At 46.0% G+C, this 21,509-nt stretch overlaps 1 protein-coding gene across 1 annotated transcript in view; it reads right to left on the minus strand.

The window, feature by feature from the left end:
* Positions 1 to 603: 603 nt before the first annotated feature.
* rspry1 (ring finger and SPRY domain containing 1) overlaps positions 604 to 21,509 on the minus strand; it is a 122,626-nt gene continuing 101,720 nt past the window's right edge. Inside the window, exons 12-14 of the mRNA XM_072518402.1 lie at positions 14,172 to 14,324; positions 9,412 to 9,516; positions 604 to 2,276 (exon numbers count right to left, since the gene is read on the minus strand). Of these exons, the coding sequence (XP_072374503.1) occupies positions 2,180 to 2,276; positions 9,412 to 9,516; positions 14,172 to 14,324 (355 nt within the window). The 3' untranslated portion in view covers positions 604 to 2,179. The remainder of the gene's footprint in view (positions 2,277 to 9,411; positions 9,517 to 14,171; positions 14,325 to 21,509) is intronic.

Consider the following 21,509-nt stretch of genomic DNA (forward strand, 5'->3'; position numbering starts at 1 on the left):
CATCTCTGGAGAGAGAAACAGAAGTGAAGTCTGTATGACCCAAGACTCAAAACGTTAACTGTTTCTCTCTCCACAGATACGGACATACCTGCTGAGTTTATTCAGCATTTTCTGCTTTGATTTCAGATTTCCAGGGTCCGCAGTATTTTGCTTTTACCAAGAATACAGAAACCAAAGTTTATTAAAAATCATAGGACATATTTGCAGTCTCCAGTTGAACAGTCTCCCGAATACAGTAACTAATCCTTTCTTAGTTATGATCAGGCACAATTTCCAAGCCACGTCAAAAGGTATTCTAACATCGCAAGCTTTTTCACATCCAGTTTTGTAAGAGCAACAGGAATCAATAGATTTTCAAATATTTGACAGCAACAAGGGACTGCATTTCAGCATCAGGGAAGGCATTTGCTAACTGCCCAACAGAAGGTTCATTTCTGATCGTAACATGTCACATATAAAATATTCCTTTTTCTAGGCAGTGGAAGTAAATCTGAATGTTATATATCTGTTCAGGTGAAAATGTGGAATGCACATACAAAATTGAATGTGAAGATGTCATTCACTTTTTCCATTGTTCCAACAAATTTTTCTCAAGTCTTCAAACATTTTCTGTATTCAAATTTATTATGCAAATAAATTTCTGAAAACACCAGTTTTCATGTTTGACATTGGACAAGAATACCATTATCTGATTTTTGTACAGTGGTAAATAGGAATGTAGTAAAATCTTGTAAAGTACTTTTGGTGCAGCATAATAATGATCAAGAGTAACCAGTGGAATTGTCCACCAATAAAACCCAACATGACATATCAAATTAGTTCAAAAATGGCACTATGCTCCATTTTTAAGCCTAATTATTCAACAATTGTTCCTCAAACTGCTTCATAAATTTTTTTTTAAACAAAAGTTGCTTTATCCCTTTCCTGCCCTAGATTTGAGAGAAGTGTTTTTGAAACAGACTTTCATAATTCATTGCTCCAGCAAGTGCTTTTCTGGTCTGAAAGAAATTAGAGGTGGGGAGAAAGCACAAATCTGTTGCATTACAAAACTTGGCAAATGCAATCATTAATGTTAAAGATGAATGAAAAAAATCTTCTTGCATCAGTAAAACACACATCGTTTCATTAAATAAATAATTTATAATTTTGCTATCCACAAGGCTTAGTTCTGTCGACAGATTACAAATGTTTTTGTGATTAAACAAAACTTGAAAGTATGTTGATTACCAGAGATGTCTAAAGTTTTTTTTAAAACGTTCAATGTTCTTTGGATTCATCAGATCTCAAATTCGAAGTAATTTGGCAAATCTTGCAGTTTTGAGTAATTCATCTTCCATGTCATTTATTTCCAGCAAAATGTGATACTGTTAATCTTGACACAAACTTGTACCTTGTGGAACACTGCCCATGAAAGTAAACATTTCTGCATATAGGTAATAATGGAAAGCAGATTTCTCAGTATTCATGAATGTTTATTCTTGATTTGCTGCCATTGCATATATCTTAGAGCCTTCTGTAGCCCTTCAGAGCTATTGATGAATTGGACGATGTGCCAGACTGATGCGAAATAAAAGTACAGTATGGTGGGCAGCACCTTCTTTTAGTGAGGGCAAAAAACAAAAACAAGTAATCTCTTTCTTCTTGAAACAAGGTGGAGTTTGCATCTTTTAAAAACTTCAGATTTTTTTTTGCGCTCTTCAAGACGAGGGATATTAAGTGCTCAGGAATAGAACACTTCCCATTGCAGGTACCCAATATCCATGTCAAGCACTCTCAGGTCAGATGTTTTGTTAGATGCAGAGTAAGGTTTCTCCACACTGCCCCATAATGTGCCTCACCCCAACCACTGAACCTCAAACCACCCTCACAGCACTCTACTGCAACAAGATGACATTTTATATATTCCCACAGTAGCCAACATGTGGCATCAGCGAGATCACCAATATAGTGCTAAAATGCAGCCAGGTATGTGCTGAGAGTCCATGCACACTCGGAACTTTGCTGAAACTGCCCAAACTTATTCCATTGGAATCTATGCCAAGTTAGCCCTTTTTGGCTAATGGACTGATACTAGCATCCACAAGCATTGCACTTTGGACAGTACATGTCCCTGCTGGAGTTTCAGTTGTTAGCACTTGGAACACTTATGTTGATCAGAACAGGTCATAGAAGCAAAAGTTCAGGAAACATGTGAAATCAGCCTGACCCGGGTCTTTATTTCTTGTCGACACAACGGACAGGTGTCCAGCTGCAAGGCACATTCCATGCATAGATCACTGGTAAATAGAAAGATCAAATGTTAAGATAAGCTTTCCAAAATATCTGGGTGACCATTGTAGGGTCACACATATTGCAAAACTAGATTATCCTCAATTAAAACTGCATACTTGTAATTTAAAATGTGAAAATACTACTTTACTTGATTACAGAATAAAACATTACACTGCCCCAATATTTAGTGCCACTTTATCCCAGTCCAGCACAAATAAGAGTACTGCAAATTTAGGGATTCTGCAAGACTAGTTTCCCCCATTATACTTCCCATGAATTATTCTGGCAATTTCCTTTGGAGATATCCTCGTGTACATTAATGGGAAAGCCAGAGGCTTCCTATAACTCGGGAAAGATTTGATCAGCCAACGGGGAGATGGATCACTTCAGAAAGTTATATTGCTGGCAATCTAGTTGGCCATTATAGCTCATGTTCGTGGGATGAACAGAGGTAGAGTTATAACGCAGTTGCTAAGAAATCTTGTGGGGTTGTCCCAGTCAGGTGGGGTTGTTTCAGCTCGGACAGAACTAAAAGTTGGTTTCTTCAATGATAAACAGGTCTCAAATGCACCATCCTCATCCAGTTTGCTGGTCTGCAGGACTATGGACTGGTCTGGACCGTGGAACACCAATGAGTTTTTCTTTAGTCTACTCAACAGCCCTCAAAATGTTCTGCAACCACATACAAGATTGACAGCTGACAAAATAAGCTTGAAAAAGAAAAAAAAAAAAAAGGACTCAATACTCCAGCCATCACTAGAGCAGGAATACTTGCTGGGCCGTGAAACTGCAGTTTAGAACTGAAGCCTTTATAGATTGGAGATGCTATACACCTGCTCATCTTCCTTCATTTCATGACTTCCTCGGCATTTTATAAAATCAACTGCACTCATTCTTCAGGGTCAAATGTGCGCAAATGAGGAATTTGAAGATTGTAGAACAATGTTTTTAAATAGGTTTCAAATAAATTAGGGCAACTATATGCATGTTAATACTCACAGGAAAAACTGCAACAACAAAATAATCATGCTTATACACAAGAGTTTTTATTTACCTAAATCTGAAACTGATTTACAAAGCACACTGCAAGCCATAAAAAGGCTTTTAATCTTTGGGAGGGATAAGACAGTAAGCTTTTTTATAGTATCAATTTTGAATTGAGCGTTAAAGGGATACATCATTAAGCACCTCCTTTTACAGATTAGATCATTAATTTTCCCTTCTTTTACCAAGTTCTTTCCTTCGGGCCACAGAATGCTGGTTAGTGAAGTTGGCCATCAGGTTTTAAAGACAAATAAATCAAAATGCATCATGCAATGTCCAGTGGACATTGTGCAATATCCAGTGGTTATCTGAAATATCCACCCAGTGAACTAACGGACACTACAAATAGGTAACCAAAGATTCATTAGCCACACAGCCAGATCAGTTTAGTCGAAGAATTAATCATCAGCAATTTAAAGAACTGTAGTCCGATAAATATATTATGTATGCTCAACAAGCTGAGGGGTAGACACCAAGAATGTGAGCAGCATTGATTAGGAATAGAATTTACTGAAAACTCCTGGCAAAAGGGGTTGGTTTTGTTCCTGGTGCATACCAAGACAAAAAATGGTAATCTGGGTTTTAACAAGGCAATTTGCTATTGTAAAAGGTGCAGTTTCAGAGACTCTATTAGTGAACATAAAAAGGATTTATTAACAAGAAATGTATAGCAGCCACATGGCTGCAGCTAGCTCCCAAAATGTCTGCCTAGGAGCCTTCCACTATGGGGTGATCCAACACCGAGCCCTGATTGGTCTCACAGGCCATGTGACCCTTACTCCACTGTACTGCCCTGAAAGGAACAATCACCACAGCTATTTAGGCGTTAGAATGCATTAACAGGACATAGTTATAAAGTGGTATGAAAGGAGGAAGAGCTTTGAAACTTTAAGCACCAGGCTGTACTTTGGTCTAAGCCTGCAAAGGTTTATTTTACATGTGCAACTGCCGAAATACTTTTAAACAGTTAAAATTCAAAATTTAAGAACTGTCAAAAAAAATTTGTACAGAGGTCGATAGAAGGTGGAGCTGCATTTATTGCATTGGCTGAAGCTTTTACAACAGTTAATTGCACCTCAGGCTCCTAAAAGCTTTGTTGTCTTTCAATCCAAGATTCTTGAAAACATGACTGCAACAGTTAAACACACTAACCCAGGCAATTAACCCTTGCTTCGCCAAACATGTACATACCTACATTCTTCTTCCTCAATGCAGGGAGTCTAGTAAACCAGGCAGATGAGCTGAAGACCGATAGAAATACTTGGAAGTATAGTATCATAGCTCTTCTTACTGAAACGTGGCAAGGGCAGGAATGGCAACTCAACATTCCTGGTTACAAGGTTTTCAGGCAGGATAATAAAGAGACTGATGTTGGCACTTCCGGTGACGGCGGGCGGGAGGCGGCCGCACAATGGAGGGATCCCGTTCGGGAACGGCATTTTCGGGGCTTTAAGCCCGGTCCCAGGGTCCACTGAGGCGGCAATAGCAGGAAGAAACAGTGAAGGCATAGTGAAGAAAAATGTCGACGGTAAGGAAAAAAAAAAAAAAAAAAAAAAAAAAAAAAAAAAAAAAAAAAAAAAAAAAAAAAAAAAATCGCCCGTAACGAAAACAGCTGAAGGTCCGTCGGGGAGTGGAAAGGTCACCGCAGGGTCACCAAGGAAAAAGGAGGCTGGAGCACCAGGGGAGGCCGCATTGCTTACGGCTGAAGAAATAACTACGGTGATGGATGCGAAATTCGAAAAGCAGTTTACAAGATACATGGAGACAGTGAGGAAGGAGATGAGAAAGGTTTTAAGTGCGCTGGTGGAGGAGGCGATTCCCCCGGTGATGACGGCGGTGGCGAGCAGAGTGGCGGAGGTGCGAGAGCAAGGGGAGGGAGACGTTATTGCAGCACGGTGATCAACTTGCCTCGATGGGGAAGGCGATGGACATCAACAAGGATCTGCGAGGAAAAATGGAAGACCTGGAAAACAGATCCAGGCGACAGAATTTGAGGATTGTGGGGCTGCCCGAAGGAATTGAAGGACCGAGGCCGATTAAGTATTTTGCCACGATGCTGGTGAAACTATTGGGGGAGGGGGAGGATCTCTCCCGATATGAACTGGATCGGGCTCGTCGGTCGTGGAGGCCTGTACCAATGGCGAGTGAGCCACCAAGGGTAGTGACTTTGTGCTTCCGTAGGTACAGTGTGAAGGAGAAGGTCCTGAGCTGGGCCAAGCAGAAGCGGGTAGTGCAGTGGGCTGGAGCTGGTATACGTGTATACCAGGACTTTACGGTGGAGCGGGCGAGGAGGCGGGCTGCCTTCAACCGGGTGAAGAGGGCACTGTACATTAGCAAGGTGCAGTGCGGCATTGTATATCCAGCGAAGCTGAGGGTGACTTACAAGCTCAGGGACTTTTATTTTGGAACGGCGGAGGCAGCGGAGGAGTTTGCGAAGGCAGAAGGACTGTGGCAGAACTGAGAAATGTACCGGTGACCTCATGACTGACTGTATTTTCTTCTTATTTTTGTTTCACTGCGTGCGGGTGTATGGGCTGCAGGAGCCAATGTAGTATATATTTGGACAAGGGAAGTGATGGAACTTTCACTTGAAATGAGGGCTCTTTGGGGTGTAGGTGGATATGCGGGGTTTGTGTGCTAAAAGGGGATTTCTGGGCTTTCCTAGGGCCAGGCAAGGGGGAAAAGGGACCCAGGCGGGGGCCTCCACGCCGGCCGGTTTAATCCGGCCAGTGAACGGGAGTTAGGTGGGGGGAGGGGCTGCGGCCATCGGAGCCTGGCAGAACAGGGTCCGAGTGGTCTAGCCGGGGTGGAAAGTTTTTTTTTTTGGGGGGGGGGGGGGGGGGGGGGGGGAGTTTTACAAGAGGCAGTGGACGGGAGGAGTTGGCAACTGGAGAGGGGGGGGGGGTACAACTCTTGGGTATCATGTGCGGTACTCTTTCAGAGGTTGGATGGCATTGAGTGTGTGTGTGTGTTAGGGGGGGGGGGGGGGGGGGGGGGGAAAGAGAGACTCTATAGGTCAATGGTGACCATGGGCGGTCGCGAACTCCTTTTTCTTTTTCTCTTTTGTTTTTTGTTTCCACCGTGGGAGGGTTTGTTTTATTGGATGCATATATTGACAGGTGGGCGTTGTTTGGGGTGGTGGGAGGATGGGATCGTTGGTATTGTTAAGGGGATTGATTTTGTATTTGTTACCATTTACTGTTTGTGGGTGGGGTGTGAATTTAAGGAAAATGTGAAAATGGAGATTAAAAACATTTTAAAAAATAAATAAATAAAGAGACGGATTTTTAAAAAATGATAGGGCGACCATACTGTTGGTTAAAGATACCCTCATAGCTGTGAGGAAGGGTGACATGCTCCAAGGAACATCAAATGAGATCACATGGGTTGAACAAAGGCAGAACATAAGGTGGAAACACACTTCTGGGAATATACTATAGACCTCTAGGCTGAAGGATGTAGAAGAGAATTTATGTAGTCAAATTGCCAAGAATTGCAAAAAACAAAAAGGACAGCAATAGTTGGGGAATTCAACTATTACAACATTAACTGGGAAAAATTCATTCAGAATTCCTTCAGTCATTTTGCAGCAAGCTCAACTTGAGGGGTAATTCTGGACCGAGTTTTAGGAAGGTGCATCAAAAGAATGCATTTCAGTAGTAATTATTCTTATTCAGCTCAATTTAGGGTAGTTATGGAAAAGGTTGAAGATAGATCAAGAGAAGAAATTTTAAATGGAAGAAAGGTTACTTTTACTTTGGACTGGAAACAGTTACTGTCAGAGCAGCGCGAGTCATTCGAGGAGGAGTTAAAGAGGGTTCAGAACAAATATATACTTGCAAATAAGGGTGAGACTCACAAAGCTAGACCCCATTACAACCACGAGGACCAATTAGAGACCAAAAGACTTGTATGTGGAGGTGGAAGATGTGGGCATGGTTCTTACTAAATACTTTGCATCCGTCTTCACAAGAGAGGGATGAAGCAGGCATTGTACTTAATCCAAGTGTGAAATATTGGATGGGATAAACAGAGAGATAGGAGCAATTAAAGGTGTTAAGCATCCTTGAAAGTGGATAAATGATCAAAGAACAGTACAGCACAGGAACAGGCCCTGCGCCGATCATGATGCCCGTTTAAACCTTCTGCACTTCAGGGGTTTGTATCTCTCCATTCTCACCCTATTCATGTATTTGTCAAGATGCCTCTTAAATGCTGCTGTCCTATCTGCTTCCACCACCTCATGTCTGGATGAAATGTATCCCTGGCTAAGGGAGGGGGAGGAGAAGAGAAAGCAAAAGCTATACCATTATTTAAAAAGGAGGAATGATGTGGTGTTGCCGGCGTTGGACTGGGGTGGGCACAGTGGGATGTCTTAACAGCAGGTTAAAGTCCAACAGGTTTATTTGGAATCACTAGCTTTCGGAGCGCAGCTGATAAAGGAGCTGTGCTCCGACAGCTAGTGATTCCAAATAAACCTGTTGGACTTTAACCTGCTGTTGTAGGACTTCTTACTATAAAAAGGAGGAAAGAATAGCTTTAGTATTTATGGGTCTCAATTCAATGGTGGGGAAATTATTGGAAAAAGTCTTGAGTTAACATATCAAGCTTTAGAAAAGCACAAATTAATCAAGGACAATTAGCATGGATTTGTCATGGGAAGGTCATATCTGACCAACTTAATTAAAATTTTGAGACAATGACAAGGCCAGCAATGAGAACAGTGCCTTGGTTTTAAAATATATGGAACTTTGCAAGACATTTGACAAAATACCCGATTGGAATCATAAAAGAAAAAGTTTATGGGATCCAAAGGAAATTGGCTCAGTGGCCAGGAAGCAGGTAGTTATGGTTAATGGGTGCTTTTACGATTGGAAGGCTTCCAGTGGGGTTCCACAAACCTCATAGCTGATTTCTGTGCCGTTTGTAGTATACATCAATGATTTATAAATGAATGTTGAGGGCATAATTAATAAGTTTGCAGATATAAAAATTGATGGTGATTGATAGCAAGGAAGAAAAATGTAGACTGCAGAAAAAAAAAATCAATGGATTGGTCAGATGGGCGAGAAAAAATAACGCAAATGGAATTCAATCCAGATGTAAAGCATTAGAGGACAAACAGGGCAAGGGAATGTATAATAAATGATCGGACTTTTGAGAAGTGTAAAAGACCTTGGACTGAATGTTCACAGGTAGGTAAAATGGCCAAAGCGAATGAGAGATAGAACGGACGTTAATAAAATTGAGGGGCTGAGATCAAGTTAAAAAGGAGGAACCCAGGCCTATTTCTCTTAAAAGACAGTGTCAATAACCACGTAATTAGAAGGATTTTAGAGTCGTCGAGAAATATTTTCACCCAAAGGATGGTAGGGGTCTGGAACTCACGACATGAATGGGACAGTATAGACATGAATATTCATCACCTTTTTAAAAAATTCACTTGGATATGCACTGGAAATACAGTAACCTACCCAGGCTAGGAATCAGAAACCGGATGGTGTGATTAGACTGAATAACTCCGCTAGCATGGACACGATGGGCCAAGTGGCCTCCTTCTGTGCCACAAATCTAAGTTGCAAAATACTCAGGAAGCACATGAATTAAAATTCAAAAAATTTAAGCTTCTCCGAAAACCTGTGAACATAATTCAAATCTTTCCCTTTGAGGACTTGGTCTTCTATAAGATACAATGCGAGGATCAATTTTCTACTGCCAGAAATTATTCAAGCATTTTCAGGAATGCCACTTCGAGCCAGGACCCTTACAAGAGTCATTCTTGTACAACTCCTACAGGTAACTGAAGCAACAGATGAATTGTGCATGGCAGACATTTTATTTCGTTCAGACCCCTCTATTCTGGGAAAGATAGGGAAGGGGCAATTGAAATCACCCCTGTAACAGCACAAACAGTACCCAGAATAATGGCAAGGTATGAAAAATCTTGTATGTGAAAGGTAGCTTGCTTCAAATATTAAGAAAAACAAACAAACTGGATGTAGTCAGTGGTTCCAATTTGAAAACAAGAAACTGTAACCATGGACAATCATGATAAATAAGCAGCAATGCTTTGACTAAAACAAGACTGTAACATACCTATGTCCACATGGTTTGAGTTCTGTATCAGCCATCTCATCACAGCACAGTGTGCAGCAATTTTCCCGTATGCTCACTTGTTTTAATAAAGCTAGGCGCCTGTGCCTGGAACACAATACAATTGACAGTTTTATAAACCATGATACTAGATCTTTGATTACATTTACTTGCTAATCATTACAACATACAGGCATCTTTTGAGGACCCAACAGAAGAACAGCTATTGGTTATTTAAAAGTGATTTTTTTTTTTTTTTTTTAAAGCAAGGCCATAAGCAAAGCATTGCGCAGGTCAAGGAGATACAGCCTGAGTGAGTGAGGCACAGACAGAGTGAGAATTTGGTAGTTTGGTGCAGTGAGGTAATTCGGTGAAGAATGGGAGAAGGTACTTTTTCCCTACTGTTTAGTTCTCTCTCTTTCTTCGGGCCTAATTTCGGGAGCCGTTCGGAGGAGGAGGAGCAGTCTCTGCAAGTATAAAAACCTAACGGTAACTTCCTGTTTTCCAGTTTTTTTCTCCAAAGGTGACGTCAGAGGGAAGCTGTGATCTGATTGGTTGATAGCAATCAGCCCCAAATTTAAAAAAAAAAACAGCTAAACTCGTAAACTTAAATTAAACTAATTAATTAATTAGTGATGGCTGGTCAGGTGATGTGCTTGAGCTGCTTGATGTGGGAGCTGGCAGATCCCATTGCGAGCTGCAGCGACCACATCTGCAGTAAGTGTTGGCTGCTCGAAGAGCTCAGAGTTGATGAGCTGGAGTCTGAGCTTCAAACACTGAGGCACATCAGGGAGGGGGAGACTTACCTGGACACTATGTTTCAGGAGGCAGTCACACCTGTCAGAGTAAGTAGTTTAAATCCTGCCAGTGGCCAGGGACAGCAGGGTGTGACTGCAAGTCAGGCAGGTAAAGGGAACCAGCAGTCAGGAACTCAGGAGTCTCAGCCCTTGACCCTGTCCGACAGGTATGAGGCACTTGCTCCCTGTGTGGATGGCGAACAGGGCTGCAGGAAGGATGAGTCAGCTGACCAAGGCACCATGGTTCAGCAGGCCATTCAAGGGGAGGGAGTAAATAGGCAAGTTGTAGGGGATTCTATTATCAGGGGGATAGATAGTATCCTTTGTGAGCAGGATAAAGAGTCCCGCATGGTATGTTGCCTGCCCGGTGCCAGGGTGCGGGACATCTCTGACCGGCTTGAAAGGATACTGGAGAGGGAGGGGGAGGATCCAGTTGTTGTGGTCCATGTCGGTACCAACAACATAGGCAAGTCTAGGAAAGAGGACCTGTTTAGAGATTATAAAGAGCTAGGATTCAAATTAAAAAAACAGGTCCTCAAGGGTCATAATCTCCGGATTACTGTCCGAGCCACGTGCAAATTGGCATAGGGAGGCAAGAATAAGGGAAGTTAACACGTGGCTGAAAGAGTGGTGTGGGAAAGAGGGGTTCCTTTTCATGGGACACTGGCATCAGTTTTGGGAACAGGGGGGACCTATACCGTTGGGATGGTCTCCACCTGAACCGAGCTGGGACCAGTGTTCTGGCGAAAAGAGTAAATAGGGTGGTCAATAGGACTTTAAACTAAAGATTGGGGGGGGGGGGGGGAGGAAAGTCAGGGAACCAAGAGGTGAAGTAATCAGTGGGAAGCGTAGCTGCTTAGGAATACAAAAAAGCACGAAAAGACAAAACTCAGGAGAGGTTACGATAGTCCCCATCCCACAAAATATGACACAGTGTATGGAAAGGCTCAGTAAACCAAGGTCCACCACACTAAGAAAACAAAAAGGGACGGTCAATAGAGAATTAAAGGTGCTATATTTAAATGCGCGCAGTGTACGGAACAAGGCAGATGAGCTTGTGGCCCAGATTGTGACTGGCAGGTATGATGTGGTAGGCATCACAGAGACATGGTTGCAGGGGGTTCAGGACTGGCATTTAAACATCCAGGGATTCACAACCTATCGAAAAGACAGATTGGTGGGCAGAGGGGGCGGGGTTGCCTTGTTAATTAGGAATGAAATTAAATCAATAGCACTAAACGACATAGGGTCAGATGATGTGGAGTCTGTGTGGGTAGAGTTGAGGAACCACAAAGGCAAAAAAACCATAATGGGAGTTATGTACAGGCCTCCTAACAGTGGTCAGGACCGGGGGCACAAAATGCACCACAAAATAGAAAGTGCATGTCAGAAAGGCAAGGTCACAGTGATCATGGGGGACTTCAATATGCAGGTGGACTGGGTAAATAATGCTGCCAGTGGACCCAAGGAAAGGGAATTCATTGAATGCTTACAGGAGGGCTTTTTGGAACAGCTTGTGATGGAGCCCACGAGGGAACAGGCCATTCTGGACTTAGTGTTATGTAATGAGCCAGACTTGATTAATGATCTTAAAGTAAGGGAGCACTTAGGAGGCAGTGATCATAATATGGTCGAATTCAATCTCCAATTTGAAAGAAAGAAGGTAGAATCAGATGTAAAGGTGTCACAGTTAATTAAAAGGTAACTACAGGGGCATGAGGGAGGAACTGACGAAAATCAACTGGGAGCAGAGCCTAGTGGGAAAGACAGTAGAACAGCAATGGCAGGAGTTTCTGGGAGTAATTGAGGACACAGTACAGAGGTTCATCCCAAAGAAAAGAAAGATTATCAGAGGGGGGATTAGGCATCCATGGCTAACAAAGGAAGTTAGGGAATGCATCAAAGCAAAAGAGAAAGCCTATAATGTGGCAAAGAGTAGTGGGAAGTCAGAAGATTGGGAAGGCTACAAAAACAAACCGAGGATAACAGAGAGAAATAAGGAAAGAGAAGATCAAATATGAAGGTAGGCTAGCCAGTAACATTAGGAATGATAGTAAAAGTTTCTTTAAATACATTAAAAACAAACGGGAGGCAAAAGTTGACATTGGGCCGCTCCAAAATGACGCTGGTAATTTTGTGATGGGAGACAAGGAAATAGCTGAGGAACTAAATAAGTACTTTGCGTCAGTCTTCACAGTAGAAGACATGAGTAATATCCCAACAATTCCGGAGAGTCAGGGGGCAGAGTTGAATATGGTAGCCATCACAAAGGAGAAAGTGCTAGAGAAACTAAGAGGTCTAAAAATTGATAAACCTCCGGGCCCAGATGGGCTACATCCTAGAGTTCTAAAGGAGATAGCTGAAGAAATAGTGGAGGCATTAGTTATGATCTTTCAAAAGTCACTGGAGTCAGGGAAAGTCCCAGAGGATTGGAAAATCGCTGTTGTAACCCCCCTGTTCAAGAAGGGAACAAGGAAAAATATGGAAAATTATAGGCCAATTAGCCTAACCTCTGTTGTTGGCATGATTCTAGAATCCATTGTTAAGGATGAGATTTCTAAATTCTTGGAAGTGCAGGGTCGGATTAGGACAAGTCAGCATGGATTTAGTAAGGGGAGGTCGTGCCTGACAAACCTGTCAGAGTTCTTTGAAGAGATAACAAATAGGTTAGACCAAGGAGAGCCAATGGATGTTATCTATCTTGACTTCCAAAAGGCCTTTGAGAAGGTGCCTCACGGGAGACTGCTGAGTAAAATAAGGGCCCATGGTATTCGAGGCAAGATACTAACATGGATTGACGATTGGCTGTCAGGCGGATTGACGATTGGCTGTCAGGCAGAAGGCAGAGAGTTGGGATAAAAGGTTCTTCTTCGGAATGGCAACCGGTGACGAGTGGTGTCCCGCAGGGTTCAGTATTGGGGCCACAGCTGTTCTCCATATATATTAACGATCTAGATGACGGGACTGGGGGCATTCTGGCTAAGTTTTCCGATGATACAAAGATAGGTGGAGGGGCAGGTAGTATGGAGGAGGTGGGGAGGCTGCAGAAAGATTTAGACAGTTTCGGAGAGTGGTCCAAGAAATGGCTGATGAAATTCAACGTGGGCAAGTGCGAGGTCTTGCACTTTGGAAAAAAGAATAGAGGCATGGACTATTTTCTAAACGGTGACAAAATTCATAATACTGAAGTGCAAAGGGACTTGGGAGTCCTAGTCCAGGATTCTCTAAAGGTAAACTTGCAGGTTGAGTCCGTAATTAAGAAAGCAAATGCAATGTTGTCATTCATCTCAAGAGGCTTGGAATATAAAAGCAGGGATGTACTTCTGAAGCTTTATAAAGCATTAGTTAGGCCCCATTTAGAATACTGTGAGCAATTTTGGGCCTCACACCTCAGGAAGGACATACTGGCACTGGAGCGGGTCCAGCGGAGATTCACACGGATGATTCCAGGAATGGTAGGCCTAACATACGATGAACGTCTAAGGACCCTGGGATTATATTCATTGGAGTTTAGGAGGTTGAGGGGAGATCTAATAGAAACTTACAAGATAATGAATGGCTTAGACAGGGTGGACGTAGGGAAGTTGTTTGCATTAGCAGGGGAGACTAGGACCCGGGGGCACAGCCTTAGAATAAAAGGGAGTCACTTTAGAACAGAGATGAGGAGAAATTTCTTCAGCCAGAGAGTGGTGGGTCTGTGGAATTCATTGCCACAGAGGGCGGTGGAGGCCGGGATGTTGAGTGTCTTTAAGACAGAAGTTGATAAATTCTTGATTTCTCGAGGAATTAAGGGCTATGGAGAGAGAGCGGGTAAATGGAGTTGAAATCAGCCATGATTGAATGGTGGAGTGGACTCGATGGGCCGAATGGCCTTACTTCCGCTCCTATGTCTTATGGTCTTAAGACCTTAAATATAGCATAGTGCAGTTGAGTTTTTTTTTTTTGTTTGATACTAATTGTACTCACCTTGGAAGAATGATTTTTTCTTCTGGCGAGAGGGAAGCATATTCATTAAATGTGCTGAATTTCACTGTTGGTGGATACTTAAATGGTTTCGCTCCAAAATTAAACTCACACTGTTGGTAAGACATGAAACTGGCAGCAGCAAAGAAGCCAGATCTGCAATTGAATGCAATTTTAAGAAAAGAGTAAACATAAAATCACACAGCATTTAATAGTCACAATTTTGTAAATGCGATAAAAGTATACTTCGAATATCGAAAAAAGCAGTATTGTTCTTTTCAATGTTGACATTTGCATTCGATGTTGACAGGTCAGCGGTTTATTGTTGAGAGCGTGTACTGACATTTCCACTCAAAGGGCAATTTGAATGTATGATCTCATCCAAAACCATTGTAGTTTTAGTTCTTCAGTGGTGAAAGTGTCGCAAAACATTGGGGGGCCAAATCCAAGTTGAGATGGCTGGACAGCCTTTAAACACTGGCTGATCCAACAGAAAAGCAGTGGGCTCCACTGGTGGGATGCTCCGTCCCACCGCGCCACATTTCGGTCTCACCCCACCGGTGGGATGTTCTGTTACGCCAGCCGGTCAATGGGGTGTTCCATTGTGGGGCAACCCCACACTGTCAGGAAACCCCCAGGCTGCCGGCAAAACGGAGCATCCTGCCGGCGGAGAATCCCTCCCCACATATAGGTTGTTAAGTAGGCATACCACCATAGGATTTCAAATATATCCGACATATTGTCTCTTCTCTGTCCTTGGGTTATAAAGCCATGTCTCTAATAATCTTACTCATACCTACAAAACCCAAATTCCTTTGTTTATTCTTGCAAGCATTTTGGTTATGACTCTAGAAGCAACTCTACTTCCAGCAAATGTAACTCCTCTATTCAAAAAAGGAGACAGAAAGCAGGAAACTACAGGCTAGTTAGCTTAGGGCAGCACGGTAGCACAAATGGATAGCACTGTAGCTTCACAGCGCCAGGGTCCCAGGTTCGATTCCCTGCTGGATCACTGTCTGTGCAGAGTCTGTTCGTTCTCCCAGTGTCTGCGTGGGTTTCCTCCGGGTGCTCTGGTTTCCTCCCACAGTCCAAAGATGTGCAGGTTAGGTGGATTGGCCATGATATATTGCCCTTAGTGACCAAAAAGATTAGGAGGGGTTATTGGGTTACGGGGATAGGGTGGAAGTGAAGGCTTAAGTGGGTCAGTGCAGACTCGATGGGCTGAATGGCCTCCTTCTGCACTGTAAGTTCTATGCTCTTAACATCTGTCACAGGGAAAATATTAGAAGCTATTGAAGACATCATAGCAGGGAACTTGGACACATTCAAAGCAATCAGATAAAGTCAACATGGTTTTGAAAGGCAGAAATTATGTTTAATCAATTTACTGGAGCTCTTCAAAGTAATAAAGTAGGTCGTGGATAGAGGGGAACTGGTGGTTGCGCACTTAAGATTTCCAGAAGGAATTTGATACGGTACCACAAATGTCATCACAGAAAATAAAAGCTCATGGTGTCAGGGGCAACATAATAATAATAATGATAATAATCGCTTATTTGTCACAAGTAGGCTTCAATGAAGTTACTGTGAAAAGCCCCTAGTCGCCACATTCCAGCGCCTGGTCAGGGAGGCCGGTACGAGAATTGAACCCGCGCTGCTGGCCTTGTTCTGCATTACAAGCCAGCTGTTTAGCCCAGTGCTAAACCAGCCCCTTTATTGGCATGGCTAGAAGTTGGGCTAGCAGATCAAGCAGGTGAGGAGGAAGGCGGCGGAGAACGAGGACCAGGTCCTGGGCCTGGCGGTGAAAGTGGAGGCGCACCATAAGAGATGGCAGGAGAGGCTGGATGACCTTTGAGTGCAGGTCTCGGAGCCACAATCTGCGGATCCTGGGCCTTCCTGAAGAAGGAGCGGAGGGGTCGGACGTGAGCACGTACGTGGCCACAATGTTGGGGACGCTGATGGGCGCGGGGGCCTTCCCGCGGCCCTTGGAGCTGGATGGGGCGCACAGGGTTCTCGCCAGAAAGCCAAGGGTAAACGAGCCACCGAGGGCGATGGTGATACGGTTTCAGCGCATGGCAGACCGGGAGCGAGTCCTGCGGTGGGCGAAGAAAGAGCGGAGCGGTAAGTGTGAGAATGGCGAGATCCGAATTTACCAAGACCTGGGAGCTGAGCTGGCGAGGAGGAGTGCAGGTTTTAACCGGGCGAAGGCGGTCCTCCACGGTAAAGGGGTGAAGTTTGGGCTCCTGCACCCGGAGAGACTGTGGGTAACATACCAGGACAAGCACCACTATTTTGATACCCCAGACGAGGCGTGGTCGTTCATCAGGCAGGAGGAGCTGGACCTGAACTAAGGGACTGCTGTATGGGGCTGAAATGTGAGGGTGGGGAGGGATCGAGGGGAGGACGGCAGGTAAAGTATAAGTTTATGGGCATGTCCGCCCTAGTTTGGTTGGGGGTTCTGTTGTTTGTTTTGCTTGTTTTCCATGTGTTTTGTTTTCTAGGTGTGTGGTGCTAGGGGGTGGGAAATGCCCGGGACGGGCTGTCCGGCGCACGGGGAGGTCCCAGATGGCGCTTGCCCCTCTACTCTGCGGGGGAGGAGGGAGTGCATCCCGAAGGAGGCAACAAGTTAAGGGTTGGTATATAGAGGCGGGAGCGGACTGGGTCAGCATGTGTGAGCTGACTCACGGAAGCACAATGGGGGGGGGGGGACCAGAGATAAGCGGATGGCTTGGCAGGGGAGGGGGAGGGGGGGGGGTGCTGCTTTGCTGACTGAAGGAGAGCCAGGTGAGGGGTATGGATGGAGTCAGGCGAGGGGGCCGCCGGGGGGGTGGGGAGAGCTGGAGGGAGGGACCCCCCCACCCCAGGCTGATCACGTGGAGAGTGAGGGGCCTGAATGGGCCGGTCAAGCAGTCCCGCGCGTTCGCGCATTTAAAGGGGTTGAAGGCGGACATGGCCATGTTGAAAGAGACGCACTTAAAGCTAGTGGACCAGACGAGGCTAAGGAAAGGATGGGTGGGACAGGTGTTTCACTCGGGGTTCGACTCAAAGATCAGAGGAGTGGCTCTTTTGGTCAGTAAACGAGTGGCATTTGAGGCGGGGAGCATCGTGGCGGATAAGGGGGGCAGGTATATAATGGTGAGTGGCAAGCTGCAGGGGTCCAGGTGGTGTTAGTGAATGTAAATGCCCCAAACTGGGACGATGCGGACTTTGAGGCGAGTGTTGGGTAGGATCCCGGACTTGGAGATACGTCACCTGATTATGGGAAGGGACTTTAATACGGTCTTGGATCCGAGCTTGGATCGTTCCAAGTCCAGAACGGGAAAGAGGCCGGTGCGGCCAGGGCCTTGTGGGAGTTCATGGGCCAGATAAGGGGAGTGGACCCCTGGAGGTTTACATGGCCAAGGACAACGGAGTTTTCCTTTTTCTCCCATGTCCATAGAGTCTATTCGCGAATAGACTTCGGTGTGTTGAGTAGGGCGTTAATCCAGAGGGTGGAGGGGGTAGAATACTCGGCCATTGCACTCTCGGACCATGCCCCGCACAGGGTGGACCTGCGACTGGGGGTGGAATGGGGTCAGCGCCCTCTCTGGCGACTGGATGTGGGGCTGCTGGCGGAAGAGGTGTGCAGGCGGATAAGGAAGAGTATTGAGAATTATGTGGGAGCGAATGACACAGGAGAGGTGACGGTGGCAGTGGTTTGGGAGGCTCTGAAGGCGGTCATTAGGGGAGAGTTAATCTCCATTGTGTCCCATAGAGCGAAGGAGAGGGCGGAGAGGGAGAGACTGGTGGGAGATACTCAGGGTAGATAGGAGGTACGCGGAGCCCCCAGAGGGGGGGCTGTTGAACGAGCGCCGGAAATTACAGGCGGAGTTTGACCTGCTGTCCACAGGGAAGGCGGAGGCGCAGCTGAGGAAAGCAAAGGGGGCAGTTTATGAGTATGGGGAGAAGACGAGTAGGATGCTGGCGCACCAGCTGCGCAGGAGGGAGGCGGCCAGAGAGATTGGGGGAGTGCGGGATAGGGAAAGCAACATGATGCTGAGCCCAGAGAGGGTCAATGAAGTCTTCAGGGAGTTCTACGGAAGGTTATACAAGTCGGGAACCCCCCGGGGAGGGGGAAAGGGATGAGGCGGTTCATGGACCGGTTGAAGTTCCCAAGGGTGGAGGCAGAGCGGGTGCAGGGACTGGGGGCCCCGATTGGGTTGGAGGAGCTAGTCAGGGGGCTGGCAGGCATGCAGACGGGCAAGGCCTCGGGCCCGGATGGCGTCCCCGTAGAATTTTATATGAAGTTCTCGGAGCTGTTGAGCCCGCTCCTGATGAGAACCTTCAATGAGGCAAAGGAGAAAGGGATCCTCCCTCCGACAATGTCGCAGGCATTGATCTCGCTTATCCTGAAGAAGGAGAAGGATCCTCTTCAGTGTGGGTCCTTCAGGCCGATATCGCTCCTGAATGTAGATGCCAAGCTGTTGGCAAAAATTCTGGCCACCAGAATAGAGGACTGTGTCCCGGGAGTGATTGGGGAGGACCAGACTGGTTTTGTTAAGGGCAGGCAGCTGAACGCAAATGTGAGGAGGCTGCTGAATATTATCATGATGCCCTCGGGGGGGTTGCGATGGACACGGAGAAGGCCTTTGACAGGGTGGAGTGGGAATATCTGTGGGAGGCGCTAGGCAGGTTTGAATTTGGGGAGGGATTTATAGGGTGGGTCAAGCTGCTGTATCAGGCCCGTGTAGCGAGTGTGTCCACAAACCGGCTAAGGTCGGAATATTTCAGGCTGCATCAGGGGACGAGACAGGGGTATCCCCTTGTCCCCGTTGCTGTTTGCCCTGGCAATCGAGCCGTTGACCATTGCGCTCAGGACTTCGGGGGATTGGAGGGGACTGGTGCGCGGAGGGGAGGAGCACGGGTCTCCCTCTACGCGGATGACTTGTATATTTCGGTCCCGTTAGAGGGGATGGTGGAGGTTATGCGGATCCTGGGGGACTTTGGGAGGTTCTCGGGGTATAAGTTGAACGTGGGGAAGAGTGAGCTGTTCGTGGTCCACGGTAGGGGCCAGGAGGAGAGACTGAGGGAGCTCCCGCTCAGGATAGTGGAGAGGAGCTTTCGGTACTTGGAGATACAAGTGGCCAGGAACTGGGATGCCCTGCACAGGTTCAAGTTAACCCGGCTAGTGGAACAGATGGAGCGAGAGTTTAAAAGGTGGGATATGCTACTGCTTTCCTTGGCAGGACGGGTGCAGTCTGTGAAGATGACGGTTCTCCCCAGGTTCCTCTTCATGTTTCAGTGCCTCCCCATTTTCATCCCCAAGTCCTTTTTCAAGCGGGTGAATAGAATTGTTACGGGGTTTGTGTGGGCGAGTAAAACCCCGCGAGTCAAAAGGGTATTCTTGGAGTGTGAGTGAGTGTGTGTGTTTTGGGGGGGGGGGGGGGGGGGGGGGTGTAGAGGCACCAGTCTAGGGGCACCTGTTACGGCTCCGCCGCCGCGATACACCACTAGTCCGGTGGTGACGGCGGCACTGAGGATCTGGGGGCAGTGGAGGAGACACAGGGGAGAGGGAGCGAGCCTCGGTGTGGACCCCGATACGGAATAACGACAGATTTGCTCCGGGTAGGTTGGATGGGGATTACCAAGGCTGGTATAGGGCAGGTATTAGGAGGATGGGGGACCCGTTTATAGACGGGACTTTCCATAGCATGCAGGCGCTGGAGGAGAAGTTCGGCCTACCCCCGGGGAATGCGTTCAGGTACCTCCAGGTTCAGGACTTCCTTAGAAAACAGGTGGGGACATTTCCGCTGCTGCCCCAGTGTAGAATCCAGGACAGGGTGGTGTCTGGCATCTGGGTTGGGGAGGGGAACGTGTCGGACATATATCAGGAGCTGCAGGAGGTGGAGGAAGCCTCAGTGGAGGAGTTGAAGGGCAAGTGGGAGGAGGAGCTGGGTGAGGGCCTGTGGGCCGACGCCCTGAAATGAAAAATGAAAATCGCTCGTCACGAGTAGGCTTCAATGAAGTCACTGTGAAAAGCCCCTAGTCGCCACATTCCGGCGCCTGTTCGTGGAGGCTGGCATGGGAATTGAACCGTGCTGCTGGCCTGCCATGGTCTGCTTTCAAAGCCAGCGATTTAGCCCAGTGTGCTAAACCAGCCCCTGGGCAGGGTGAACTCCTCCTCATCATGTGCCAGGCTCAGTTTAATTCAGTTTAAGGTGGTGCATCGGGCGCATATAACGGCAGCAAGAATGAGTAAATTTTTTGGGATGGAGGACAGGTGCCCGAGATGTGCAGGGAGTCCGGCGAACCATGCCCATAGGTTTTGGGCATGCCCGGCGCTTAAAGAAGTCTGGCAGGGGTTTGCGAGGGTGATGTCTAGGAGTTTGGACACTCGGGTGAAGGCGTGTCCAACAGTAGCGATATTTGGGGTGTCGGAGGATCCGCGAGTGCAGGAAGCGAAAGAGGCCGAGGTACTGGCCTTTGCCTCCCCGGTAGCCCGGAGATGGATCTTGCTAACGTGGAGGGACTCAAAACCCCCGGGTGTGGAGACCTGGGTTAGCGATATGGCGGGGTTCCTCAGCCTGGAGCGAATAAAGTTAGCCTGGAGAGGGTCCTTGGTGGGGTTCTCCCGGTGGTGGCAACCTTTCCTTGACTTTCTAGGGGAGCAGTAAGTGTTAGCAGCAGCAGCATCCTGGGGGGGGGGGGGGGGGGGTCAGGTGGGGGTACTGTTGATATAATGTGAGTTGGGCATGGAGACAAAACCCACCTTGTTCTGTTTTTAAAAAAAAAGGAAAAAACTTTTCTGTTGTGTAAGTAGTTTCACTGTAAGCTTTGGGATATGTTGATTGTTATTTTTTATTATCTGTATTTCTATTTTTGTTATGTAGAAACGCTTTTCGGAAAACTTTAATAAAACATTTATTTTTAAAAAAAAGTTGGGCTAGCTAACAGGAAACAGGCATAAATGGGTCATATTCTGGTTGACAAGATGTAACAAGTGAGAACAATGTTGGGGTCTCAAGTCTTTTACAGTATACATACATGACTTAGATGAAGGGAATAACAGTTTGCTAAATTTGATGATACAAAGTTAGGTAGGTCAGTAAGTTTGGAAGAGGACACAAGGAGGTTACAAAGGGATATAAATAGGTTAAGTGAGTGGGCAAAGATTTGGCAAATATAGTATAATGTGGGAAAGTGAGAAATTGTCCATTTTGGCAGGAATAATAAAAAAGCATATTATCGACATGAGATATTGCAGAACTCTGACACGGAAAGATCAGAGTGTTCTAATGTATGAATCGCAGTATTAGTCTGCAGGTACAGCAAATAATTAGGAAAGCTAATTGTTTATTGCGA

Source organism: Scyliorhinus torazame, chromosome 10 (assembly GCF_047496885.1).
Source record: "Scyliorhinus torazame isolate Kashiwa2021f chromosome 10, sScyTor2.1, whole genome shotgun sequence".
NCBI lineage: Eukaryota > Metazoa > Chordata > Chondrichthyes > Carcharhiniformes > Scyliorhinidae > Scyliorhinus > Scyliorhinus torazame.